Genomic DNA, 15,286 nt, shown 5'->3' on the forward strand with positions numbered 1-15,286 from the left:
TCATATGTGGCTTGACCCGGGGAGGGGGCTCCTATAGAACAAGTGACTTTTTGCTTAAGCCAGTGACCTTGGACTTAAGTCAGCAACCATAGGGCTTTAAGCCAACGACCTTTGGGTTCAAGCCAGCGATCATGGGGTCATATCTATGATCCCATGCTGGCAAGCCCCACGCTCAAGCTGGTGTGCCTGTGCTCAAGCTGGTGACCTTAAGGTTTCAAACCTGGGTCCTCTGCATCCCAGGCCGATGCTCTATCCACTTCGCCACCATCTAGTCAGGTGAACGGAGTATTTTTTTAATTATAAAACTTTATTGAAAGAAATTTAAAAGCCATAAGTAAATGGGCATACTACTCTCCTGGGTAGAAAGACAGTATTACAAAGCTCAGTTCTCTCCAGATTCATCTGTAGAGTCAGGGCATTGCCTTTTTCTTTTTTTGAGGTATAAGTGAGATATAACATTATATTAAGTTCAGGTGTACAACAATAAAGCTCAAATTTTAGTGTCCATAAATAGAGCTTTATTGGAGTCCAGCCTTGCTCATTCATTTCCACGTTGCTGCGGCTGCTCTGGTGCTGCAGTGGCCGAGCTGGGTAATTGCAGCAGAAACCTTATAGCTCCAAAGACCTACAGTATTTACTGTCTGGACCTTGACAGAAACACTTACCAACCTCTGTATTAGGGAGGTTAGAGAATTGGGAAAAACTCTTCTGTTTTGTTTCAGCACATTAATATCTTTCAGTGTGATTGTTGACCCAGTTACATTTGGAAGAATCAAGTTGGAAGCCAGTATTTCTCAGCCCTTCAGCCCAGCCTCCTTGTGTACTCCTGCTCTCCGACTTATTTTATCTAAGTATGTCTCCTCTTGGGAGGTACACCCGCTCTCCTTTTCTTGCTTTATTTCATATTTGACAGTAGGGCCCCTTACTCTTTTTGTCTCTCCTATGGTGTTTTTTTAGATGAACTTTAAAGCTGTATCAGAATGGAATGATTATTGTAAAATGAAACAGTTTATTTAACATATTATTCTCCTATGCAGGGGTTCCTTTTTTTTATACTGTTGGCCAAACAAAACCATGGTGACGGAAAACATAGGCAAAATAGGACTGTAAAATGGACTGTATTTGTAATGCATGCAGGAGATAAGGATGGCTGGAATGTGGAGCTCAGCATGTCCTGTGTCGTTCAACTATTCACCTAGTACCCGGTATGCTCCCAGTAGCAACAGCTCTGCTTATATAAAGTGATTTCCAAAGATAAGAGTGAGGTAGATTGGGATCAAACCATGCAAGTTCTTGCTAAATTGGTAATGTTATGTGCAGGCTTAGAGACCTAATTGTCACATCTGAGATAGTCATAAGGCTGAACTTAGTGATATTTGTAGGTTTTCATCTCTGCAGCCTTTATGGGACTTTTAAAAACCATTTAATATCATATCTTTTTCCCTTTCTTCTCCTCCCCACTAATTTATTTGGTCCTACTCAAAACAGAACTTAGTATTATGATTAGAGTAAATTTTCAAAGTTAGACTTTGCTGTGTATGTCCCTAGTCAGTGGCCTTGGGATTTATTCAGGCACTCTGCATTCCCTTGAAGGGTTTTAGCATTGTGCTAGGGCTGATGGGTTAGCAGTTAACATTCTGTCCTATGTATGATGCCTTTTGTAAACTACATGTTCGCTGTAGTAACTTCATACTGATCTCCCCTTTGCTTTCCATTCCTCTGTAAAATTGTCTTCCGCTCTACACTTCAGCCCACTGAGGTTGTTGACTGGTTCTTCTCTGGTACATTTGTGCAGGTCTCCTCCACCAGTTGAAGGAGACTTTCCAGAAATCAGTTGTTCGCAGACACACCTGATGGTTGCTCTTGTTACTGTAACAAAGTAATTTGCAAGAAGTGGTATATAAATGAACAAAATATATTGATGAATATGGAAAGTATTTTTTTTCCATGAAAACGGTGTTAAATGTTGAGGAACTACTCAATAAGGAGAAGTCCCTAAAAGAAATTTGTTTAGTGGCCTGTGTAAGACAACTATGAAAGATTTGGAAGGAATTTTAAAAACCTAGACTTCACATTCCTATTAGGGAACTCACTGTCAAAAACAATAAACCTCTATTAAGAGATTTGTAAATGAATGGAGTATGTTATATTAATAGAGGTAGGTATCTTATTTTTTGTTTCTTTGCTTTAATTATTTTCAGTTAATCAGTTACTTGGAACTATCTCAGGGATAAGGGTTGAGAGTTTTATTGTTTTATTGGACTTTTTTTTCAATATCTAGGAAACAACTGGAATTTATTTACTCTTATAATTGAATTTTCTATAGCAACCACACATTTCTTTCTTTTTAGTTTATTGTCATTGTTTTTAATTTGCATTTTTTATTAACTTGCAACTTTGTTATACTGTTCTGTGGTCAACTCATATCTCACATACAAAGATCTTCAAAGGTGGTTTGTTTTATTTGTTTGTTTGTTTAGGATGAAGAGCTTCTTACATACCATTGGAAATCCTGAGGTTTTCTGTGTTTTTTTTTTATAATTAGGATGATACTAACTTTTAAAATCCATTTTTGAAGTACTGACATTTTCTTTGCCTGATGATAAATTTAATTGGGGACTTATTTTTTTAGCTGGAGAGATTGTTTTTTTAGCTAATTGTCACTTGTGGCATACATCTTGTGTATTTGAAATCCATTTCATGTGTTGAATTCTTACCATGAAGGATTAACTAGTTGGAGTAGAGTTGGAAACTGGTACCACTTGTGTCAGGCAAGATTCGGTCAGGAGACAGGAACCAAAACAGATACTCTTACAGAGAGAATTTTAATATAAAGAATTGTTGAATGGGTATTGATGAATTAACACAAAAAGAGAACACTGAAGTGTCCTGAAGTTAGCAGTTACAGCACACAGCTCCTGTCGCTAGAGCTGGAGGAACAAAGTGAGGAGGTTAAAATTATTAAAACTAGAGGCTTAGAGGGGGTCCCTGCAGAGCCTTGACTCAGACTTCTGGGGGTGGTGGGAAGGGGTATAGCTAACTGACGTCTCTGATGGGTGAAGTGAACTGGTTTAGTTAGAAAAAGTGCAAAATGAAATCAGGCGCTAGTAGAAACAAAGGTCCTTCCAGAGTTTCTAGGTTTTTTGACAAGAAGAGGATGAGCATTCAGGAAGGGGCAGGTAGATCCCTTCTTCCTTAGCTTCTAGTCTCTCTAGCAACCCCCATTGACAGAGTTTTAACTGGAAAGCACTAGCGGCAGCAGGAAAATGATGAGCTTAAATCCAGACCCACTGCCACAGACTATCACAGAGGGGCTTTGAAGCTGAAAGGCAGTAGGTTAACTTCTGGCTCTTAAACAACAACTACCTATTAAGTTTACTGTTTGATCGTCTATGTGCAATAAAGCAAGATTGGTTAGCATATTTAAGTTTTAATTCAAGGTCCTCGTTTTTTTCACATTTGCTTTTCTGACCACTGGGACACACATGGATCCTCTACATCAGTGATTTTCAACCTTTTTTGAGCCGCGGCACATTTTTTACATTTACAAAATCCTGGGGCACACCACCTACCAAAATGACACAAAATGACACTCTAACTGTTAGAATTTATTTAAAGTTTAAATAAATTACATTTATTAAAAAAAAAGTTAAATAAAAAAGGATAACCCCCTCATATATACAGTCCCATGTAATATCCTTCATATATACAGTCCCATGTAACATCCCCTTATAAATACAGTCCCACGTAACATCCCCTCATATACAGTCCCACGTTACATCCCCTCATATACAGTCCCATGTAACCTCATATATACAGTCCCATGTAACCTCATATATACAGTCCCATGTATCCCCTCATATATACAATCCCGCTAATAGATACTGGAGCTTTCATCAAGGTTGTGGGTTCAAATCAATTTGGCAAATACTCTCTCTATATAGAGACTGGACAAAATCAATTTTAGAAAATGTTGGGTACTTGTGTGTAACATCATAAGTCCTCAGAGCATCTCTACTGTCAGATTGAGAAGTTTACTTTCTAGGTAAGGATTCTGATAAATACTAGAGTTCTCCCTGAGGTTGTGGGTTCAAATCCCATGGTCAGCTGGGTGCAGGGGCCTTGGTTCTGTCTGTTTTGATTGTGTATATAGAGATTTGAGCTCTTTAAGAAGATGACCCTTCAGGAGGCCATATACAATATAGATAACATTGTGATGCATTGTATATCACCCTCTGCGGGGCCTCTTTTAAAAAGTAAAGGTGAAATATCTATATACACCATCAGGATAGACATAACCAGCTGAGGCTGAGGCTTCATCTAGTGGTGGCAACATTTACCTCCAGTCCTGACCAGGATTAGAAATTGGGACCCTGGGGAGGAGTAGCAGCTTCAACTACTTGCCGGGGCCACACAATGACAAGTGCGTGCACGGCAGCCCGAGCAGGGGACCTTTCTGGGTGTAGGTGAGAGGCGGCCTACTATTGGTTCATCGCTAGTGGTCAGGATGAATCCTAGAAGGTGATTGGTCAGTGAGCGTTCCCTGTGCCTCCACTCTTCCTGTCGCTGATAGCTGGAGGGATTGTGAGGGGAATGTTTATGTTCGGATGCAGGCGGCAGGCGGATAAATAGCCTCTGCTGGCCATATCTGGCACGCGGGCCGTAGTTTGGGGACCCATGTTTAATTTCCCCACGGCACACCTGACCATGTCTCGCGGCACACTGGTTGAAAAACACTGTTCTACATCACATTTGCCATCATTAATTGACATTTTATGTCATTTAAAATTGCTGTTCGTTAAAAAAAAAAAAAATCCATTGATTGAGAGGGTAAGGGAAAATAAGAGAGAGAGAGAGAAGCATGAGTTTATTCTATTTAGTTCCATTAAGTTGTGTACCCATTGCTTGCTTCTTGTATGTGCCCTGACTGGGAATCGAACCCATGACTTCAGTGTGCTGGGATGATGCTTTATCATCTCTTTTAAACATGGTCCTTTCAGCTGTATTTCTTGTGTCTTTGCACTGGATAAGGGATGGGAGGGCTCTGTTCTTAGTTTGGATTTTACTCAGCCTACTATTCAGTACCTTGACTTTTCTGAAAGCTGGAGATTATTCTCATTGCTGTTTTATACATATAATGGAATGTCTTTCAAAGATATGCTCAAAAGAATTATATTTTCATGTTGTTCTTGATGCTAAAATGCTTAAAAATAAACTTAAAAAGTAAATTTATTTTTTAAATTAGCAGGTGCTTCTAAGGAAGGAGGTGCCGGAGCAGTTGATGAAGATGATTTTATAAAAGCTTTTACAGATGTCCCTTCTGTTCAGGTAAGGATACCAGTACACGGGCACTCCCCATGAATGTTGCCTCTGTGCCTGTTCATAGAATTATTTTTGTCCCTCTAAAGATATCTTGTCCTTAAATGACTTAGGAAAAATGAACTACTTGACTTATTATTACCAAGCTGTTATTTGTTGGTACAGTTACATTTTCAAATGATTTTTCAGTGAGACTGAAATAAAATTGAATTCATGTTATTGAATCATATATTACATTGCAATGTCCAGCTGCATCTAGTTTTTCGTTCTAAGGTACTTGAGATACAATGTTCTCCTTTTTTCCCCCTCCTACCTTTTTGTCCACTTCATGGCTATCTCCTTTGTAGGTACATCCTTCCCTACTTATCTATTGTATATTGGGGTTTCTTAAAGAGTTCTCAGCCCTGTCTTCTCACTCTCCACTGTCTTTTTCTCTAGAAATAATTTTTTTAAGTGTTTATTAATTTTAGAGAGGGAGAAAGGGAGGGAGAGAGACAGGAACATTGGCCTGTTCCTGTATGTGCCCTGACGGGGAATCCAACTGCAGCCTGTGCTTCGGAGCTGCGCTGTACCCAACCGAGCTACCCGGCCAGAACTCGCTCTCTGCTTTCTTAAAGTCGCTTCCTTCAGACTCATGGCTTCAGTTTTCTCCTTTACATAAATAATGCACCCTTTTTTTTCTAAGCAGACCTCTCTTGAGCATCAAAATAATTTGTCCACTGATTGTTTATTTGACATCTCGTTTTAACATCTCTGAAGCGTCTCACACTCTGCCTGTCTGAAATGGGGTCAGGATCCTCCCCCTCACACGCCCGCCTTCTAGTGTTTTATATGTGGAAACCATTGCTTAGTCACTTACAAAAGTCAGAAACCTAGGAGTCAGTCATTGTATTGATAATGCAACAGATTCCTTAGTTGTCTTAAACTTCTTTTGTTCCTATCCCCCTGAAAGAGCACTTAAAGTTATATATTCCCTCACTGAAGTCAGTTTGAGTTGGCCCTTTTTTTCCTTGTTTAGGGGTGGTGGTGCTTTTATTATATTCCAGAATAATGCATCAAAATAAGGTTAGGAGTGGTACAGGGAGCTGCCTTTCTTCTGAAATGTGGCAGAAGGTTAAAGAACTAGATTAGAAGCCTCCTGAAATTATTCTTTCACACAATGTTACCTGGTGTTCTTTCTACCTCTTTACCCGTCCAATGCCCTGTGCACCTTTGTACTCTTGTTTTGGGGGGTAAGGGTTGTTTTTTCTTTTAAGTAAACAGAGAATTTAATGGCTGTTGAACGTGTAAAATATATATAGGACTGTTTTGATGAAGGTATCTGTTTGATACCACCCAGATGGTATCACTAGGACCCTGTTTCTCTCCATCTTTAATTTTGGATTGCTGTGCATTGTTTTGCCCTTATGGTTAACAACATGGCTGCAACTATTGGAGCCTCACCCCCTCATTTCTCTCTGCCTCTTTTCTGGTTGATCCTGTAAAATATGGGAGATTCATTCTGACTGAACTAATTTAGGCCACATGCCAACCTCTGAACCTTGATTGCAATGTAGAGAAATAGGCCTGGATCATTGACTCTTCCCCTGGTCCCCGTTGCACTTTTATACTCTTATACTGACCTTCTTTCAGTTTCTTTCTGTCACAGAGCCTTCACACATGCCGTTTACACCAGGAAGGTGCATCTCTCTCCACTTTGCCTAATGGTGTTTGACTTATTCTTTAGGTCTCAGATTAAGCTTGACTTTCCCCAAAACAGTTCAAACTCCTTATTATATATAGACTTTCACAGCACTGCATAATTCTCCTTGGTGTTCCTTTCTGTTTGCAATTTCATATTTTATATCATTTGATTGTTTTCCCCGTGATTGGATCATAAGCCCCATAAGGCAAGGAACATGCCTGTTTTTGTACATTTCTGTTATGTGAATATTTGTTAAGTGAACGAAAGGATAATGGTGTTTGGCAAATGGTTGGCTCCAAAGGAAACAAATATCTACCGTATTTTCCAATAAGACGCACCTAATTATAAGACACACCTAAGGGTTTTAAGGAGGAAAATAAAAAAATATTCTGAACCAAATGGTGTGTTAAAATATTTAATGAAATATCATATTTTTCACTCCATAAGACACACGGGCATTTTCCCCACCACTTTTTTTGGGGGAAAAAGGGCGTCCTATGGAGCAAAAAATACAGTAGCTATCTTGGTTACAGTCTAGTACAGGGGTAGTCAACCTTTTTATACCTACCGCCCACTTTTGTATCTCTGTTAGTAGTAAAATTTTCTAATCGCCCACCGGTTCCACAGTAATGGTGATTTATAAAGTAGGGAAGTAACTTTACTTTATAAAATTTATAAAGCAGAGTTACAGCAAGTTAAAGCATATAATAATTACTTACCAAGTACTTTATGTCAGATTTTCACTAAGTTTGGCAGAATAAACCTTTATAAAACAACTTACTATCGTTAAATCTTTTTATTTATACTTTGGTTGCTCCGCTACTGCTTACCATGAAAGCTGGAATGCCCATTGGTGGGCAGTAGGGGCCAGGTTGACTACCACTGGTCTAGTATGTGGACAGTCGGGAGACTAACTTAAAATATGTCCTTTTGCAATATTGTATAGTAAGTGTATGGATGCATAAATATGTTATATACCTGAGGTCATTTTGAGAAATTAGGCTTGAATATTTGTGTCTTATTTGTAAATGACCAAGCATTTTAAGTGTATGTTTGAAGTTACTCATGAGTGGAGAAATAGCACAAGGGTAACAGGTAAGGAAGACAAATTAAAGCACTTTATTATTGTCCAAACTATATTTCCATTTTCTGTTAAAAATGGTGCTAGAATGGAAAATAAGTAATCTTATTACTTGAAAGATTATTTTAAACATCAGGATAATTTTGATATTGCTCATGGTAAGAAATATTAATGTTACAATTTTGCATCTTTAAGATCTATTCTAGTCGAGAACTTGAAGAAACGTTAAATAAAATCAGGGAAATTTTGTCAGATGACAAACATGACTGGGATCAGCGCGCCAATGCAGTAAGTTTTTAATTTTCTTCTCTCTCTTCTTTTTATCAATATCCTTTTTCAAAAACATGAAATTCAGTAGGACTTCTTTCCTGATAATTCAGATATTTATAAAATAGCAAGTCTGATAGGTAATTTTTCATTTCTTTCTGGAAAACACATTGAAATAGTTGGCATTTCTGATTTAGGGTCAATTTTTATTATTTTTGCTGATCAGGTGGAATCTCTCTCACCCATTTGTTAGTCTTTCTACATGTCCCTCGTTAACTGACCAGGAAAGTGTGAGCTAATATAATACCTCAGGGCCGTGGCCTCGCTGTGGGCTACACAGCTGTTCATCAGTACTGTCCTCCATTCTCACCAGTCTCTCCAAAAACGCAGCTCAGTTTGCCTGCATGCTTGATTTTTTGATACTGTCGATGTAAATTCACAACAGTATGTCCATTTGTCTGACTTTTTTCTTTCTTTTCTCACATATCTCTCTCTTAGTGTGGTATTTTCACCCATGATGGAAAAAAAAAATGTTTGGTATTTTTGAGTTAAGATTTTTGTTTTGTATTTTTCCAAAGTTAGAAGCGGGGAGGCAGGCAGACAGACTTCTGCATGTGCCCTACCAAGATCCACCTGGTACACCCACCAGGGGGCGATGCTCTGTCCATCTAGGGTATTGCTGTGTTGCCGCCGGAACCATTCTAGCCCCTGAGGTGGAGGCCATGGATCTGTCCTCAGTGCCGGGGCTAACTTTGCTCCAATGGAGCCTTGGCTGCAGGAGGGGAAGAGAGAGATAGAGAGGAAGGAGAGAGGGAAGGGTGGAGAAGCAGATGGGCGCTTCTCCTGTGTGCCCTGGCCGGGAATCGAACCCAGGACTGAACACCAGGCTGACGATCTACTGCTGAGCCAACCAGCCAGGGAAGAATATTTTATTTAGCTTAAATTCCTTGAGAAACTAAACCATTTGATAAAATTTTAAATTATATTTGCAACGACAAAAGACTATATTTTAAATTCTGTGAATTTGTCACATTTACATCGGAGGTATCCAGTGAGTACCTCAGTGTCCTCAAGAAGCCAGAAAGGGGTTCCATTTGAAAACTCATCTGTTCTCAGCTTCCCAATCTTTATTTTGATGGCTTAATGGCTGGTCCTGCTGCTTCTATACTTTTGCTTATGGATGAATATAGTTTCCAAAATTTGGCCCTTTTAAAAATAATCTCCTTAGTATATAGTTGTAGTGGTTGTACAACATATTGATTGTATTCAATGCCACTGAATTGTATACTTTAAAGTGACTAAGATGGTAAATTTTATGTAAATGTATATTTCATAAAAAAATAACTTCTTAAAACTTTAAATTTTACTTATGTATTCATACATTACATAATGTCTGTTATGCATATAACCAGATCTATAATGTTCATTTCCAGAGCGCTTTTTTTTGGATTTACATATTTTAAGAGACATTTAATACTGTTAAAATGCCTGAATATATAAGGTCTACCGGAAAGTTCTGTTCGTTTCTATCACAAGTTTCGACACGTAAGCACGTTAATTTGGTGCATGTGTGCCTCTCTATTTTTATCACTTAATGTATACATACTGATGTAGCAAATTAACTAAAACAAAATTGATTCACGTTAGTCTTATGTGTGAAGCGATAGTGTACCATGGCTACTGATAGAGTTCATTTACACCACTGTAATTTTTACGAATTTTAACAAGGAAGAAATGCTACAGAAGCATGTCTGTCACATCCACCATATTCCCTGGACTTAGCACCCTCCGACTATCACTTGTTTTTGTCCTTACAAAATTTTTTGAAGGGCAAAAAATTCAAAAATAAAGAAGATATCAAACAAGCAGTGGTTCAATTTTTTGCATCAAAAGATAAAATATTTTTCAAAAATGGGATATACAAATTGCCCTCACGCTGGCAAGAAATCATTAATAATAATGGCAATTGTATTATTTAAGAAGGTTTATTGATGGTAAGAAAAATTTGTATTTTGTTTTATTCCAAAAACAGACAGAACTTTCCGGTAGACCTTATAGTTATATAAATGTGATGAAATGTTATTTTAAAGATTTTGTTCCAATACCGTTGAGGTAGCTCTAAGAATTCCTTTTGCACTGCCACTCTTGTCAGTAATGGAGATTCTCTTTATTTCAGCTTAAGAAAATTCGATCATTGCTTGTGGCTGGAGCAGCACAATATGATTGCTTCTTCCAACATCTCCGCTTGTTGGATGGAGCTCTTAAACTTTCAGCTAAGGATCTTAGATCCCAGGTGGTTAGAGAAGCCTGCATCACTGTGGCGTAAGTATATTCTTTGTGTGATAAGTATTTTTATGAATGAATTTAGTACTCATTGATTCAGTGCTTATTAAGTAAAGCACTAGCAAGATGGCCACCAGAAAGCATATCTGTGATCCAAAAATTTATAAGGATCCAATTTGTGCGATTTAAAAAATATATGTTTTCTTAACAGCACTTTATACTAACCTTAAAATGTGTTTAAATGTCTGACCCCTGCTGGTGGATTTTTGGTCACTAACCTTTGACTGTAAGAAAGTGAATGGGTCTGAGAACTGACTGCCTTCAATTTTCTCTTTACTGATTTGGATATTAAGCTATTTCTGATATTTTAGCAATTATTCTGGAATTGTAACATGCATCCCTAACTTACCAAAATATAAATTTATTCTGTATGTTTACATTATTCAAAAATCTAATATGGTAGAACCCAAAAATTCCTTTTGCTACTACCCCCCACCTGAATATTTTTGTTGTATATGTTTTTGAATAAGCATTCCTTTGAAGTAGGAAACTCAAAGATGCCTGCTACTGAAAAAAACAATCCCAGGAAATAAAAACTATGAAAATTCAATAAAAGGAACAAAACTCCCATTTTTAATGATATAATTATCCACACAGAAAACTACAAGACTATAATAAATTATTATAACTAAGGGACTTAGCTAAGATTGCCAAATACAAGTCAGTATACCATTGCACCAAAATAATTAAATATCTCTTGATTGCAAAACAGAACAAAATTCCACAAAATATAAATATAATGAAAAATATTCTATGACAATTCTGCTTCTGGCTGATGCAGAAACGACAGACTATATAAAACACCTTTTTTCAAAAATGGACAGCAGCCTCAGCAGGACTGTGATTCTTGAAAGAATCAAATCGTGAGCAGTATGATCAGCAGTTTTGACCTTGAGCACTTGCTGGACCATGGGGAAAGGAGGGAGAACCCGAGCAGAGCAAGGCAGTCTCACTGAGTTGAGAAGAAACAGTGATTGAGTTTCTGAAGGGTAAAGGAGCTAAAATTAACAGTGCAGAACACTGAAGAGAAGAGAGACACAGAAGAGCTATCGAAATCCGCATAGGAGATCCCATGAGTCTAGCTGAATACCAAGCTGTGCACTTGAAAGGTGCAACTCCTTGCATACTAGTAAGAACTGCAACAATTCCCAGAGCTGTTTTAATAACCTGAAGTTTTGGAGTTAACTGTATCCTAACCATCTATTTTAAGTAAGATATAAAATATATAGAAATTAACCGATACTGCAAGCATTGTCAGAACTGTGTGATTGCAGCATTCTTCCTGTTTTAACTAAAATTATACAATTAAAAGTTGAATTTGGCCCTGGCCGGTTGGCTCAGCGGTAGAGCGTCGGCCTAGCGTGCGGAGGACCCGGGTTCGATTCCCGGCCAGGGCACACAGGAGAAGCGCACATTTGCTTCTCCACCCCTCCGCCGTGCCTTCCTCTCTGTCTCTCTCTTCCCCTCCCGCAGCCAAGGCTCCATTGGAGCAAAGATGGCCCAGGCGCTGGGGATGGCTCTGTGGCCTCTGCCCCAGGCGCTAGAGTGGCTCTGGTCGCAACATGGCGACGCCCAGGATGGGCAGAGCATCGCCCCCTGGTGGGCAGAGCGTCGCCCCTGGTGGGCGTGCCGGGTGGATCCTGGTCGGGCGCATGCGGGAGTCTGTCTGACTGTCTCTCCCTGTTTCCAGCTTCAGAAAAATGCAAAAAGAAAAAAAAAAAAGTTGAATTTGTTGTTTAACTACAAATTTAGAAAGAAAAGAGAGATGTCCCTAGGGATCTTCTAACTAGTATATGATAGAGTTGTATTTTTAATCAAAAATTCTGAAATCCGCCTGACCAGGCGGTGGCGCAGTGAACAGAGCGTCGGACTGGGATGCCGAGGACCCAGGTTCAAGACCCCGAGGTCGTCAGCTTATGCACTGGCTCATCTGGTTTGAGCAAAAAGCTCACCAGCTTGGACCCAAGGTCGCTGGCTCGAGCAAGGGGTTACTTGGTCTGCTGAAGGCCCGTGGTCAAGGCACATATGAGAAAGCAATCAATGAACAACTAAGGTGTCGCAATGCGCAACGAAAAACTAATGATTGATGTTTCTCATCTCTCTGTTCCTGTCTGTCCCTGTCTATCCTTCTCTCTGACTCTCTGTCTCTGTAAAAAAAAAAAAAAAAAAAAGAATTCTGAAATCCTCCTTCAAAGATGTCAAGGAGTATTTGTGACTAATACTGTGAGAGTACCATTAATAGAAATAGAGATTGTCTTGAAGAGTATTGATTTGGGTAACATTTTGAACTTCTTTGTAAAATATGTTGAATTTAGGATTCATATTGGGGCATTAGAATGTAAATATCTGTTGGAAAAGGGTCAGCTGATAAACAGTTGAATTTTTTACTTGTGATGTTAATGGTTAAATTTCAAGATCAAGTAGCTTCTCCAAGTGTCATTGCAAATAGATGGTAAAATGGCAAATTTCCACTTTGGACTTAACAATTAATTAGAAGAAGGGGAAAAAAAGGAAATATGTACTATTTGCACTTCCCTAGCTCTCTTTTGTTTTTTTGCCATTAAAAGCTGATTAAAATAAAAATTTTAAGTGTAATAAAAGAATATTTTAAAGTTATATGGTCATACCTATATTTAATGTTAAACTATTTTTTTTTTAATATATTTTTTGTCTCCCTTTGCAGCCATCTTTCAACAGTTTTGGGAAACAAGTTTGATCATGGTGCTGAAGCTATTGTACCTACACTTTTTAATCTCGTCCCCAATAGTGCAAAAGTCATGGCAACTTCTGGATGTGCAGCAATCAGATTCATCATTCGGGTAGGTTTTTTACTTCTTTTTCTTTCCTTTCTCTTCTGTCTTTCTCACTTCTCTTCATTTTTTTCAATGTACTCAAATAAGCCATTGACATTTTTTTTAATTCCAAGGGAGAATTACTTTTGAATTATTTTTTGATAATAAAAGCAATATATGATAATTATAGCTATTCTAAATATTTAAATAATGCAGAGGATTACACAGTGGATAAAGATTTCTGACTAAAATGAATTTCCCTTAAATTTATGTTAATTTTCATGAATTGTTTATCGCTTCTGTTTTCTTTGCCAAATTTTTTATTACTCTTGTTGCACAGATTTTGTAAAACCTCAGTGTCATTCATCATTTTTGGATAATTTTTGTCTTTTATATTATAGCTGATACATGTTCTCAGGAAAAATTTCTTTAAATTTTACTCGTTTGACAGTACACATTTTGCTATTCCTTTATTTTTTATTTTTTTGAGAGGGCCAGGGAAAGAGAAACAGGAACATCCAGCTGCTCCTGTATGTGCCTTGACCAGGGAATCAAACCGGCAACCTTCATACTCTGGGGTGATGTTCCAATCAACCAAGCTATCCGCCATGGCTTAATTTTTTTTTTTTATTGTTTGATTTTTTTTTAATTTTTAAAATTTTTTTTATTTTTCTGAAGTTGGAAAAGGGGAGGCAGTCAGACTCCTGCATGAGCCCGACCAGGATCCACCCGGCATGCCCACCAGGGGGCGATGCTCTGCCCATCTGGGGTGTTGCTCTGTTGCAACCAGAGCCACTCTAGCACCTGAGGCAGAAGCCATGGAGCCATCCTCAGCCCCCGGGCCAACCCTGCTCTAATGGAGCCTCGGCTGCGGGAGGGGAAGAGAGAGACAGAGAGGAAGGAGAGGGGGAGGGATGGAGAAACAGATGGGCGCCTCTCCTGTGTGCCCTGGCTGGGAATCGAACCCAGGACTCCCTCACACCAGGCCAACGCTCTACCATTGAGCCAACCAGCCAGGGCCAATTGTTTGATTTTTTTAAACAAAGCGAGGAAGAGGGGGAAGGGAAGCATTCATTTGTTGTTCCACTCAGTCGTGCATTCATTGTTTGCTTCCTGTGTGTGCCTTGACAGGGGATGAAACCTGCAACCTTATTGTTTCAGGATGATGCCTTAACCTACTGAGCTAACCTGCCAGGACCCATTTTGCTATTCTTTTTTTTTTTTTTTGCATTGCCGGCATTTCAACTTTATTTATTATACTCTGAAATGACCATTAAATAATGGTGGTCTCTTTATATCCAAAGTTTTGCAATGTAGGAGCCATAGGGAAATGAAATTATGTATTAAAAACAATTACTACTATATTTATCTACAACTAAACTAGGGACCAAGCACGTTGCTGTGAGCACCCACTCCTGGACTACAGCCTTTCTCAGGAGCAGTAGGACCGTGGGTCGCAGGGCTGACCGCAGGCTGGAGAACCCGGCTGGTGGCTCCAGCTCCTGTCAGGACAGGGCAGGGCAGCGACTGGAAAAGTCTAGAGGCGGAATGGTTGTTTCACTCCGGAAACTCTCTTTCCACACCACCTAGGTGCTTTCTTCAAACAAGGCACTTTGCTATGCTTAGGCTTTACAGTTTTTACATTATTATCAGCTAGTATTAATAAATCGAAGTATAAATTGTTCTGACTTAATGTTTGGTTGAATGCTTTGTCTCTTATTATGGGGGTCTTTTTTATTTTCCTTTGGTACAGTTCCTCCAGAAAATAGTGCCACAGTAGTTAGATCTCTCTCCCCATTG

At 38.8% G+C, this 15,286-nt stretch overlaps 1 protein-coding gene across 50 annotated transcripts in view; it reads left to right on the forward strand.

Moving 5' to 3' along the window:
* Window positions 1-15,286, forward strand: part of CLASP2 (cytoplasmic linker associated protein 2) — a 168,940-nt gene that overhangs the window by 73,640 nt on the left and 80,014 nt on the right. For 27 of the 50 annotated variants that reach the window (XM_066350520.1, XM_066350529.1, XM_066350524.1 and 24 more), the window contains 4 exons: window positions 5,246-5,328; window positions 8,280-8,372; window positions 10,528-10,673; window positions 13,378-13,513. In XM_066350520.1, the coding sequence (XP_066206617.1) occupies window positions 5,246-5,328; window positions 8,280-8,372; window positions 10,528-10,673; window positions 13,378-13,513 (458 nt within the window). The remainder of the gene's footprint in view (window positions 1-5,245; window positions 5,329-8,279; window positions 8,373-10,527; window positions 10,674-13,377; window positions 13,514-15,286) is intronic. The other 23 variants (XM_066350522.1, XM_066350530.1, XM_066350545.1 and 20 more) reach the window with 1 other exon arrangement.

This window comes from Saccopteryx leptura, chromosome 10 (assembly GCF_036850995.1).
Source record: "Saccopteryx leptura isolate mSacLep1 chromosome 10, mSacLep1_pri_phased_curated, whole genome shotgun sequence".
NCBI lineage: Eukaryota > Metazoa > Chordata > Mammalia > Chiroptera > Emballonuridae > Saccopteryx > Saccopteryx leptura.